The sequence below is a fragment of the Athene cunicularia genome (genome assembly GCF_003259725.1).
Source record: "Athene cunicularia isolate RWA chromosome 21 unlocalized genomic scaffold, athCun1 chr21_part1, whole genome shotgun sequence".
Classification (NCBI taxonomy): domain Eukaryota; kingdom Metazoa; phylum Chordata; class Aves; order Strigiformes; family Strigidae; genus Athene; species Athene cunicularia.
In genome coordinates, this window is record NW_020799127.1 from 1597227 (window position 1) to 1608699 (window position 11473).

General features: G+C 51.2%; 2 protein-coding genes across 2 annotated transcripts in view; both read right to left on the bottom strand.

Annotated features, from left to right (window-relative positions):
* The window catches only part of SDHB (succinate dehydrogenase complex iron sulfur subunit B), a 9927-nt gene extending 9772 nt beyond the window's left edge, over positions 1 to 155 (bottom strand). Inside the window, exon 1 of the mRNA XM_026862921.1 lies at positions 144 to 155. Coding sequence (XP_026718722.1) covers positions 144 to 155 — 12 coding nt within the window. The remainder of the gene's footprint in view (positions 1 to 143) is intronic.
* Positions 156 to 359: 204 nt separating this feature from the next.
* Positions 360 to 10695, bottom strand: LOC113487776 (protein-arginine deiminase type-2-like). The gene is made up of 16 exons (XM_026862565.1): positions 10604 to 10695; positions 8969 to 9155; positions 8819 to 8888; positions 8589 to 8650; positions 8389 to 8506; positions 7644 to 7769; positions 6707 to 6885; positions 6429 to 6532; positions 6142 to 6253; positions 5956 to 6063; positions 3846 to 3997; positions 3425 to 3569; positions 2227 to 2335; positions 1312 to 1382; positions 1011 to 1139; positions 360 to 604 (listed from the first exon to the last, which is right to left on the bottom strand). The coding sequence occupies exons 1-16, from the start codon at positions 10693 to 10695 to the stop codon at positions 371 to 373; spliced, it is 1998 nt and encodes a 665-aa protein (XP_026718366.1). The 3' UTR covers positions 360 to 370.
* Positions 10696 to 11473: the final 778 nt, after the last annotated feature.

Genomic DNA, 11473 nt, shown 5'->3' on the forward strand with positions numbered 1-11473 from the left:
GTGGCGCGCCCTGTGGCACAAGGCGGGATGGCGGGGCCAGGGCCCTTGGATCCCCCCTTTTTGGAGAGGGGGGAGAATTGTGCGTCCCTCCATCAATTCCCAGCCTCATTCTTTTTGCCGGGGAGATGCCCAGACCCTCCCACCTGCCCTAACATCGGGCAGGGTAAAATGGTGGGCGCCGGGGGCTGGAATGGCATCCCCCTTGCCTCACTCTTCCTGAGGGATTGCCTCCCTTTCTCTCACAATTATCACCCGTTATTATTTAATTCCACGTCTCTTTCCTCACAGCAAATTTATTTATGAACTGAATTGCAAACAACACACGTTGAAAACGCCACTGGGGCAGGGGTGGAGGGGGAAGGAGGCCCTGCTATGGCGTTACATGCCACCATTTGAAGGCGAAAGGCTGCCGCTGGACGTTGGTGCCACAGCGGACCTCCCCAAACCTGCCGTGGTAGGAGGCCACCTCCTCGAGGAAGCGGCAGCGTAGGCCCAGCGGCTCCAGGAGGGAGCGGGTCTGCCGCTCCAGGCAGCATTCGCCCTCCAGCACAGGGCCGAAGGGTTTGGGGATGCCCAGGTCCCTGGCCAGGATGATCATGGTGACCTGTGGGGTGACACAAGGGGAGCCCAGCAGCATCGGGATTGATGAAGCCGAAGGAAAGTCACTGGTCACTCTCCTCCATCAGCCTCACCCCAAAATGGCACATCGACACCACTTTTTGCAGCCACCCTCCCCCAGGCCTCCAAATCCAGCATTGTTTTCCCCTTTTTTATCATTAAAACACACCTCACACCTTGCAATTTTTCTGCTTTGAAAGGTTTCTGCCTCGAAGCTACACAGATTAACCCCAGCCACAAAGTTATGGTAGACCTGGGCTTATCTGAGCCCGGCTGGAGAGATTTTCTGAGCAGCTGTAAATACTATGGGTTTTTGGGACAATTTTGGGGACTCATCCTGGCTGAATAAGCTGTTTTTTGGAGAGGACCTGAGGAGCAGGAACCCCCCTCACCATGTTGGGGAAGTACGGCATGGCTTTGCCTTGCTTGTCAAGCTTGAAGAGGGCTGGCAGGTCGATGATGTCCTCCTCTGTCAAACCCAGCTCCTTCTTGAGGACATCCCTGTTCCAGTCAATGCAGCGCTGGAGGGGACGGAGAAGAGCCGGTCGAGGTGGGGGACACAGGTGGGCACAGTCCCCAAAACCATCTCATGCAGGAGGAGAGCCAAAATGCAACACCTCCCTAAGGGTTTGCACTGCCTTGAGGCAGCTTTTGCAAGAAATATCAATTATTACAAGAAATATTGGTTATTACCTGGACATATTGGTTCTGTTGCATCAGGATGTCATTGGAAAGGACCTTGTTAATGGTGACCCGTTTTGTGTCTGTCCCCAGGTACCCTACAAATGCAAATCCCTGTCAAAATGAAGTGGTGCTAGCAGAAGCCTGTCTTAAGATGGCATATAGCGATGGAAAAAGTCCCCAAAATCCTGATTTCCTGAGCTTGGGGTTAAGGGTGCTGGGAGTCCCAATTCTTACTTTATTGGGAAACTGGGTGAGAAGAAAACCTTTGCCCATGGGAGAGAGCATTGGAAAGGTTGTGTCATCCATCCTTTTGCTCACAGGAATCACTATCTGCTAAATTTCTCCGCTCAGCTCCATAAAACCAGAGCTGCCATCCCCATGGAAGCCAACCCTGGTTTGGGGACACCTGGGTCCTGGGCATGTGGCAGTGACCCAGAGGGACCTGCGGAGGTATGGAGACCTTCCCCCAACCCCAGTGCGGATGGACAATGTTCAAAACTGCAATTAAAGGATGCCCAAACTGCCAACCATAATGACTGTTGCAGGGAGGGAAGGACAAGCAAGGAGAAACGGCGCTAATTTGGGGTGAAGTGAGAGCCCTCATTTGTCCCATTGGGCTGGAACTCTGCTGGCATTTATAGAGATGGTCCGTCCCACCAAGCAAGCATGCCCTCCATGCAGAGGGCTTTATCTCTTCCATCCCACTCAGTTTCCCAAAATAGGGTTTGAGGAGGCTGGGTATGGTGGGCAGGCATCCCGCTTGCCAGCTGTGAAGGGCAACTGGGTGGGAAAAGATCCCCACATCCCCCCGATACCCGCCCCCCCGATACCCGCATGTTGGTCAGGCGCTGCCGCCCTCAGGCCGGCTGCTCTGCAGGGCGGCTCCGGCTGTCTCAGCTGACATCAAAGCTCGGCCAAAGCCACCTGCTGTCCCCTTGCCTTTGAACATGGTGGCTTCGCCCTGTCCCTCCTTCTGCTTCTCCCGAAAGAGCTTGTAGCATGCCGCGGGGCTGGCCATCAGCATCCGAAATCGCTGGGGTGAGACGGGAGGGAGAGCAGTCACCAAAAGTCCCTTATCCAAAGCCTTGGGGGGACCTCAGGGACTTATTTTTGCAAGCTTAAACTATTAAGATTAGGTGGGTTTGCTGTTATTTAGTGCCTTTTTATGCCATACTGATGGGATATACCTGAATGAGGTGCAGTGATTTATGCTGTTGGCCACCAAACCACCACTGAGGGGTTAAACTGCTGCTGGGACAGGGGGGAAAACTGCAATTTTTTGGCTGTAGCTGTGCCCAAGCCTGTCCACCCCGGGTGGGATATATAAACACCTGGGAAGGGGGTTGCTGAAGGTTTGAGTGAGCTGAGATGGGGAGTGAGGAGTGTGGCTGCTCTCTAGGGTGGTATTTTTTCATTTCTGGGCTGGCATTGTAATGTGGGGGGAGGATGGAGTAAATGAATAGTCATGCTCTGACTTTCCTAGGAGATACCAAAAATTGGCATTAAGCTATTCCTATGGAAAGCTGAGAACTGTGAATTTGTAGGATCTGAGCCCCATGTGTGTCCTGTCTTGCTGTCCACCAGCAGAAGTGGTCTCCTCGGTGGACTGCAGGAGCCTGCTTGCTGTGGTCTGGATTGCATCTCTTACAGGGGCTTAGCACAGCCCTGGGGGAGCGCAAAAGCACTGCATCGAGGGTTCGTGAGGGATGTCTGTACATAAAGACTCCGTTTCTGAACCATCCAGGTCAAAGCATGGTTTCCCCTGGGGGAAGTCTCTCGTGTCAGGAGCAGTAAAAACTAGGATAGGGGAAAGAGCTAGCTCCTGAAAATATCTGGGAGATGCTAAGCAGCTGTCAGCCCTAGCCAGCCATATGAATATTGAGGTTTAAATTTCTTGGACTACCTTTGCAGGCACCTTTTTTGTTCTATCTGTGTTGATTATTAGCTCAGCAAATCCCTTTTTGTGTTCAGAGCCCTCCTGTTGGGGACAGGTGTGAAAACCCAAGCAAATAACTGCCTGGGACTGTCAAGGAAAGGAACTTTGGGGTTTTCCCTAGAGGTTCCCCAATGGGATTAGTATTTCAGAAAAGAAATCACGGAGTGGCGTGGGGTTTTGGGGTACCTTTGCATCAGAGGTGGGCACAAAAGTGACAAACTCATCGACGTGGCCCATGGACAGCCAGTCGGAGTAGAGCTCCACGGGAGCCTGCACTTGCTGGGCGTAGAGGAAATCCCGCACTACTCTGGTCATTCTCCTCCCTGCAGATCTGGGGGCAGAATACCCCCAAGAGAGGAAATAAGGGGAATAAATATTTATGGAGCAATATGTACATACGCACAAATTGCTATCAAGGTGAAAGAAAGAGAGGAGGGTGCAAATGTGAAGGCAGAGGTTGGGTGCATGCACTCCATAGAGTACCAGATTTGCAGCTGGTCAGGGAATGGCTAATTAAGGCCCTTAATGTGATTTTTTTTTTTTGGATGATATTTAGGGGCACTTGGGGTTCATTTGTTCCCAAACGTGTGGGTTTCCCATCTCTTACGTGGGGAAGCTGCTGCCGATGAGGATCCTCCCCAGGGGATACTCCTTCCCTGCCACGATCACAGGTGGGCTGACTTCCAGGTTGCCGAAGGAGTCAAGACTGGTGATGGCTTCAAAGAGGGGCTCTCTGCTCACATAGCCAAAGTCGGGGCCCTGAGGAAAGAGAAATCTCTGTGGGTTTGTCCCGAGTTCCCCCTGCCTCCATGTCTTTACTTTTATCCCTCCTGCTGGGCGCAGACCTGCTCCAGTGGGTAAAAATATTGAGAATGAAGCTGTCCATGAAGAGGCTAAAGGAAAGGCAAGAAGATAAAGGTCTGCTAGATCATCTGATCTCAGTAGTAAATGACAAATGCCAGGGGCAGAGCTGCGGTGTTGAGCCAGGGAGGGTTCTCCTCTACTATCCTACAGCCAGTGTTTAAGTGTCCACATTAAGCTAATTAGGTGCTGGGGTAGCCCTGAAGCTGAGTGTCTGGATGGCTGTTGTCGAGCTAGAAGAACTTCAGCCCCTGAGGGTAAATTCATCCCAGGCACAAGAGTCACCCTGAGGGCTATACTTCACTTAAATCCTATTTAAGCCCTGATTTTCAGGACTGAGTATATCTGGGATTTAAGGTGTTGTGCATGCAAGGGTAATTAATCCTTGGTTGTCATGTGCCAGTGTCAAATGTACAAGGGAGAGATGGCAGTGTTAAAAACAGGGTAAAAATGACAGTGGTGGGTCAAAAGTCCTGCCTTGAACCTATCCTTGCTCTCTGGTTCAAGTCAACGTGGAGCTCATGGCAGCTCCTAGGTCAAGATCAGGTACCTGCTGGGTTTGCATTAAGTCCCAATAATTTGTTGGTGTTTGGTTTCCTCAGCAGTAAACTGAATGTACAGGTCAGCAAAAAATGAACGGGGAGGCCTGAGGGGTGCATGGTTATGATGTAGGAATTGCTTTTTTTTTTTTTTTTTTTTTTTTTTTTTTAAATTGAGGTTGATTGGCGCAGCAGGGAGCTGCTGTTACCCTTCCCTGAGACTCTCCATGCATTTTTGGGGTGCATGTCTGGAGGATGGCTGGGGGTCAGACCCTTTCCGTGGGTGCTGCAGGAGGGACCAAGCATGACACACCTGTTCTCAGCTTATTTTAGTTTAATAAACCATGGAGCCGGTACAGTTTTGACTGTCAAGGCACTTGTTCATCCCAGGTTTGTGGATCACATTCAAGTCCTATCAGTTCCAGATTGATTCTGAGGGCCTCATTCCCTCTTGTCTCCTTTTTCCCTGGTGTGGGGTCCCAGGGGCTTAGGGCTTGGCCAAGGGTGAGAGGAGGACCCATGCGTGTTGCATTTGGCTAAATATTCCTAGCTGGAAAATGAGATGGGAAAGATAGGAGTGGGGATTAGGGGAGACTTCAAAGCAGAAACTGGAGTAAAATGTGTTAGCAGCTCCAAAGGCTGAAATTGCTTCTCTAAATATGAAACAAAGCAATTCCTAAAGAGGACAGGTAGGAGCGGTTGCCCAGATTATTTGTGAAGGAGCAGATCAGAGTGCTATTCCCATCCTGCCTGATGAATCTGGGACTGCATATACTCATCTCAGGAATGAGAAATGATGTATTTCAATGCTTTTGAAAGCACTTAACCTTCCTCGAAGTGATGTGCAGCAAAAAGAGTGAGCTGCCCTTTTCACCTGTTACTGTAGAAGACCAGGGCTGATGCTGCTGCCAGGGCTTGGCTGGGTGTATGGCCAAGAGATTTGATGGCTACTTGGGGGTGTCCTGCCCTTTCTGCATGGTGATATCTCAAAGACATCATTCAATCCATCTATATTTTTTTCCATGCTTGTTTCTGCTGGGCTCTCCCAGAATGCCCTGGCCAGGGTCACTGCTCTCCCAGGCAGCATTCTCTGTGTGCCCTGCCTGCAGCTGGCCCTTTGCCTTGGCAAAGAAGCCCCCCCAGGGATGTTTTTTGGCATTTGGCATCTTGTTCTCTTCCGAGGAAATAAATTGATCCCTCTCATGCCTTCCTTTCCTCTCCTGCTCAGGAGCTGCTGCATATTCACAGGTATAGAGGAGAGGAAAAACCAACCCGTTGTGGGGATACTTAGAGTGAAGGAATCCACTCATGTCTTACCAGCAGCTTCTTGATGGGGAATTGCTCCAGCCCTGTATTTTGAGGGGAGTCCAGCACCACTGGAAAGCTTTTGTGGGGAGCATGGATGTAGCCAAACTCAATCTCATCCTAAAGAAGGGAGGAAAACCCACATGGGGCACATCAGCGGGGAGGGAAAGCTTTACCCTGTCTCTGGTACCCACCTACCTGCATCCAGCGGTCCCTACGGTTGATGTAGCCGAAGCAAACCTTCAGCTCACAGCCAGCCTTGTTCACCAGGTTTTTTATCTCCTTGATGAAGAGATAGTTGTCCTTCATGCTGGGAAAGTGGATGGCAGGAGAGAAGGGGGTGAAGGGCTGCTGGAGGATGGATATCCCCTGCAGGCAGCTGCCTTCCCCCTGCCCATCACCTCCCCAGCCTGTCTGGGTGACCTCCAGGGAGACTGTGGGGCTGATGCTGATTCGACTGGGAAGGGTCATCCCTTGGCCATTACCTGCAGACAAAGACGTTCACCGGTGCCAAAGTGTTGGGGGTCATGATCCACGGTGCTACCCTGAACACTACTGTGTCGGTGAATACTGGTGTATGGGGGATACCCTGGGGGAGGCAAGCAGAAATCGGGGACTTTCCACACCCTGTTTATCACTATTCCCCCCAAACACTCTATTCCTGAGGCCATTTTTGTGGTAAATTCATGGGGACTACTCTCCATTCATGCCCCTTGGACTGTTGCAGTCTCCCATCTGCACCCCTTCCCTGGAGCCCCCAGACCTGAACCGGTGTCTCCAGGAGGCTGACATGGATGGAGACCAGCCCAGAGAAGGTGTCATCAGGAAAGCGGAGCCCCTCAACAAAGAAGTCAAGCTCAGCAACCCCACCGGTGTACTGCACGGTGTGGTACAGCTTCCTCTGGCCCAGCACGTGGACGTAGCGCTGCCCGAAGAAGGGATCTGCAAGAGAAATGGGGAGGTCGGCAATTACCAACGTTCCAGTGGTGGTTTCCAACCTATTTTGCTTGTGTGCAAGGAGGGACCACAATCCCTCTGTGCTGGAGCTTCTGCCCCTCTGTGGGTGGATACAACTTCATCTGGCAGAAATACCTTAAAACAGGAGTTAAGGGGCTTGTAATTTTGCAGTTGAGAAGAAAGGTGAGGAAAAATGTCTCGGCCTTTCCTTGGTTGGAGCAGTCATTAGGAAGATGTTTTCATGGGGTTTCTGCCCTTGCAGCCCCCTCTGACCTGCCATGGGATGACAATGCCACCAACCCTGCTGCTGACAGACTGCTTGGCATGTTTCTGGGCTGGATGAGGGCTTCTGGTCCCAGGGAATAAATCACTGTGCCCATAACAGGGAACAAGGAGGGGAAAATGTGTTGTAGAGCATGTTGCCATCACGTACAAAGCATCTGGGTGTCAGGACACATGGCTTTTTTTTTTTTTTTTCCTACTCCTTTGCTGGATGACCTTGGTTAAATGGCTTTATAGCCCTGTGTTAATCTCCAAAGTTTTCCAACTGATTGAGAAGAGAGAATATTCCATGCTGGAAAAATTTGGAGAAGGGATGCTGAGGGCATGATTTGCTTCAGAAGCGCCATTTGAAGAGCATGGAGAGGACAAGTTCAGAGATGGAAAGAAAAGAGCTTGCAGGGATCTCAAAAGCACCACAAATGAGGAGGAAAGGGCAGAGGCACAGGTGAGGAAGGACTTACTCTGCACATAAAAGACCCCAACTTTGTCGGCATCAGAAACAGGAATATAGAGAACGATTTCGTACCCCCGGGGCAGGCGTTGTGGCCCTTCGGTCCTTAAGACCATCCGAGACATGTCCAGCAAATCTGGGGGGCAAACAACAAAAATAATTGTGGGATGGATAATTGCACCGTGCAGCTCTGTCCGGCTTGCATGCTTACTCCTGGGGTTTGCATCTCTCATGACAAGAAATCTGCTCTTCCCTTGCTACCAGCTTTTGCAAGCTGGAAAAACAACCTGCGGTCCTGCTAGCATAGCAAACCTGTGACCTGTGCTTTGAAACAAATGCCCTTTCCCCCACCGCCACCACAGCCCTGGCACAGCCGGTCCCTGGCCTCAAAAAAGCCAATGGACACTGGCTCCATGTGGTTTTAGTTTTCCAGGAACAGGCGGGTGTATTCCTGGCTGCCTCACCCTGAGCTCCTTTCACCCATGCGAAGCATACCAGGGCCAAGCTCTGCCATCAGTGGCACCTCTGCTATTTTTCTGGCCATGCTTCATGCCCCTGCTTGACCGCAATTAGTTTTTATGGCATTAAAAAAAAAAATAAAATTCCCATGTGAGAAGCTTACTCAGCAGCTTGGTGGAGAGTAGCTCATGGACAGCTGGTTGCCAAGCAAAACTTCATCTCCAAAAAGGTTAAAGAGCAGGAATAATGGAGCTTTTTTTGCTATATATGATTTTTTCTTTTTGATGCTGAGTTACCTTCTTTGCTGAACACCCTTTCATCATCGCAGTCCGATGCCGGTGTGAAGGGGCAGTCCTTGTCACAGCTGACGAGCAGGATGGCCCCGTGTCCCTCAGAACCCCAGGTCCAGCTTGCCTGAAAAACCCCGCTGGAGCTTTAGCAAGCTCAGGCTCTTGAAGCCTGTGGACTTTCTGTGCAGTGGAAGAGGTTGAATTACCTTGTTGGGGTTGTTCTTTTCCACCACACCGTCCCGGTCCGCATCGACATCCAGAGAGATCCCTGGATGGACAGACCTCACCATCATCCCAGGGTATGGTGAGGTTGGAGGGATGCAAAAGCCCGCCCAGACCCAGCAAATCTGGATCGATCTCTGCCCCTACATTACAGCACCCTACTCCAAGGGACTGAGGAGTATGCTTGCTGCATTGTAGAAGCCTTCGTACTCACCGATGCCTGTGAGGAAGACCCCAGCTTGGTTGATGGGCTGCCCTCCCTCTGAGTAAAAGCTGACAGTTACCTGCAAACCCCCAAATCCCTGGTTGGGGAAGGATGCTCTCTCTCTGTGGAGGTCCCACACCCCAGCACCTCACTTCTTACCTTGTTATCATTGACCTCGGTGCTGGCCCGGCTCATGCTGAACCTCAGGACAGTCCCCTCATCCAGCGGCCACCTCGTCCCTCTGCCAGGGATTGACCTGACCTCTGCTTGGCCCCGGCATGCCACCTCCACGCTCACCCCCTCCGTGTGCTTCACGCTGAAGGAAACTGCCCCAGCCGGGGCCGCCCTGCCAAAAACAGTTTGTATTTTTAGAGGTTTGCACAGAAAACATCTGGTTCTCCCTGCAATTAATTTCACTGTCCCAAACACAGCCAAGACTGGGCATGCTGGCGTCTTCACACTCACCGCCGGCACCTTTCTCCCTTTCCTCTCTGCCTGGGAATGCTTGAAGTGTCATTTTTTTAGGGCAGAACACGCTATTTTAGCAAAATGAGTCTATTTTGTAGCCATGGGTGCAGATTATGATCTATAATAATCCCATCCCAGCCAAAGCACTCAGTGCCACTGGAACCAAACTCAGGTTTGCACTTCAATGGAGAAATCCATGTTTATTTTCCAACCGAGGCAAAGCCGGTATTTAACAGCTCATCATAACGGCGTGGCAACCCAGCTGAGAGACTTTACCATGGGAAACTCTAATTTTTTTGGGTGATTTTGTCCAACCCCAAAGCAGCTGGTGTTGCATCACTCACAGTCCAGTGTGTCCTTACTCTTCCCAGACGCTCTGCACATCCCTTTCCCCTCTCCTGGCTCCTTTCCCCTAATTTCCCCAGCTTGCCGGAATCATTATTTTGGGGCTGCTTGCAGCTCCTGAGGTGCAGGCTCCCTTTGAGCGTGTATTCTCCCGACACCTGAGACCTCATGCCGTATCACTGTTACAGCACCATTTATTGGGTTTCTGGATGCTGATGGCCCCGCCAAACCTGCATCGGTGGGGGGCAAGGGGAGAGGAAATCTGAGCTCTCGTTTGCTGCTGCTGCCTGGGTGTTTCTTAAATTGTTAAATTACATTTAATTATGCATGGAAAAACTGGTTTGGTTTCCTTGTTTCTGGGTTTTGGGAATCCCAGTGGGAGGAGATTTGACCTGGAGAGATGCCAGATGAGTTGTAACTGTGCTGCTTGGCTTGAATATCAAGAGTGAGATTTGCAAAAGCAGCAAAGTCCAGAACTAACCACGAAATGAGCTTTTAAACTTTTTCCTTTTGAGGGAATAATTATCTTGAAGTGCAGCCTTCGGTTTGTTTTAGGGGACCAGGGCTGGTGTTTCTGGGGACTTGAATGCTTTCCCAGGACACTACTTGGTCACTACATCTTGTTTTCCTCCCCTCTCCCAGCTGCATCCCCTCCTTTGCAGTCTATCCCCGTGGCTCCTGCTCATCCCTCCGCTCTCCAGCAGCTTTATGAGATGACACTGGACCTGTTGACTGCATGGATCAAACCCAGAGTAAATAACGTGTCATGCAAACGCGGGTGCTTGAAGCTTTCCCAGGACTTGTGCAGATTTGCAAAGCCCAAAGAGGATTTTGCCCATAAATTCCATTAAATCACAGTGTCAGGGCTGTGGGTTTTGGGGGACCAGAAGGGAAAGCGAGGAGGGGGGATTTGCAGCAGGAAAAATGAGGGGTGAAGGAGAGATGGAGGAGGAAAGGGAAGAGTTAAGGTGCCCCACTCACCCATAGACGTCGGCAGAGATACGGGTGCCCAGCACACACAGGGCCTCGATGCGGTTCCCGTGCTGCAGCCGGAGCGTGCGGTTCCCTGGCATCTCCCCACACAGCAGCCCCGATGTCCCAACGATGGGCACGCTCACCCTTCCCCACCCTCTCTGCGTGGCACTGAGCCCCCTGGCAGCACCCAGCTGCTTCTCCTTCCTCCCCAGCACGCCTTCCTCCTCCTCCTCGACTGGCCCCGGAGCAAATCAATGGGCTTTTGGAGCTTGCAAAGTTTGGGATGACCAATCTGCAGCTCCAACCCCGGTTCGAAGGGAGGGGGCGGTTGGATTGGACCCTCTAAAGCCCCATGAAAATGATCTCCGAGGGAGGGCGGCTGGCCCGAAGCCCAGCCAGCTCCCAGCCCTGTGCAAGGAGCTCCCCCAGCTGTCCCCAACTCCTCGTCCCTCCAGCATCTCCCCGACCCCAAACAGGGACAAGCAGCCCAACACAGAGGTGATTTTGCAGTTCTTTGGGTTTCAGCTCTTTTTTTTTGCTTTCTAGGGAAAAGCTCTGGCTGCTCTTGTGAGGAAGAAACACAATTTCCCAGCCCTTAGGCTAGAGCAGTTTTTTTTTTTTTTTTTTTTTTTTTTTTTTTTTTCTGCTTATTTTCAAAAGGAAGCTGGGGAGCCAGTTGCTGATGAGGGGAAATCAGAGGTGGTTTTGCACGACGAGCCTGCTGCTTGTCACCCCACACCACAGCGGAGCATGTCAGGAGCAATTGCTGCCTACGCAGGCATTTGCATTATTTATTAACATCAAGCTAAATATTCATTTTAAAAACCAAACTTCTGCCCCAGATTTTGAAAGCCACAAGCAATTAGTGAGGAGCAG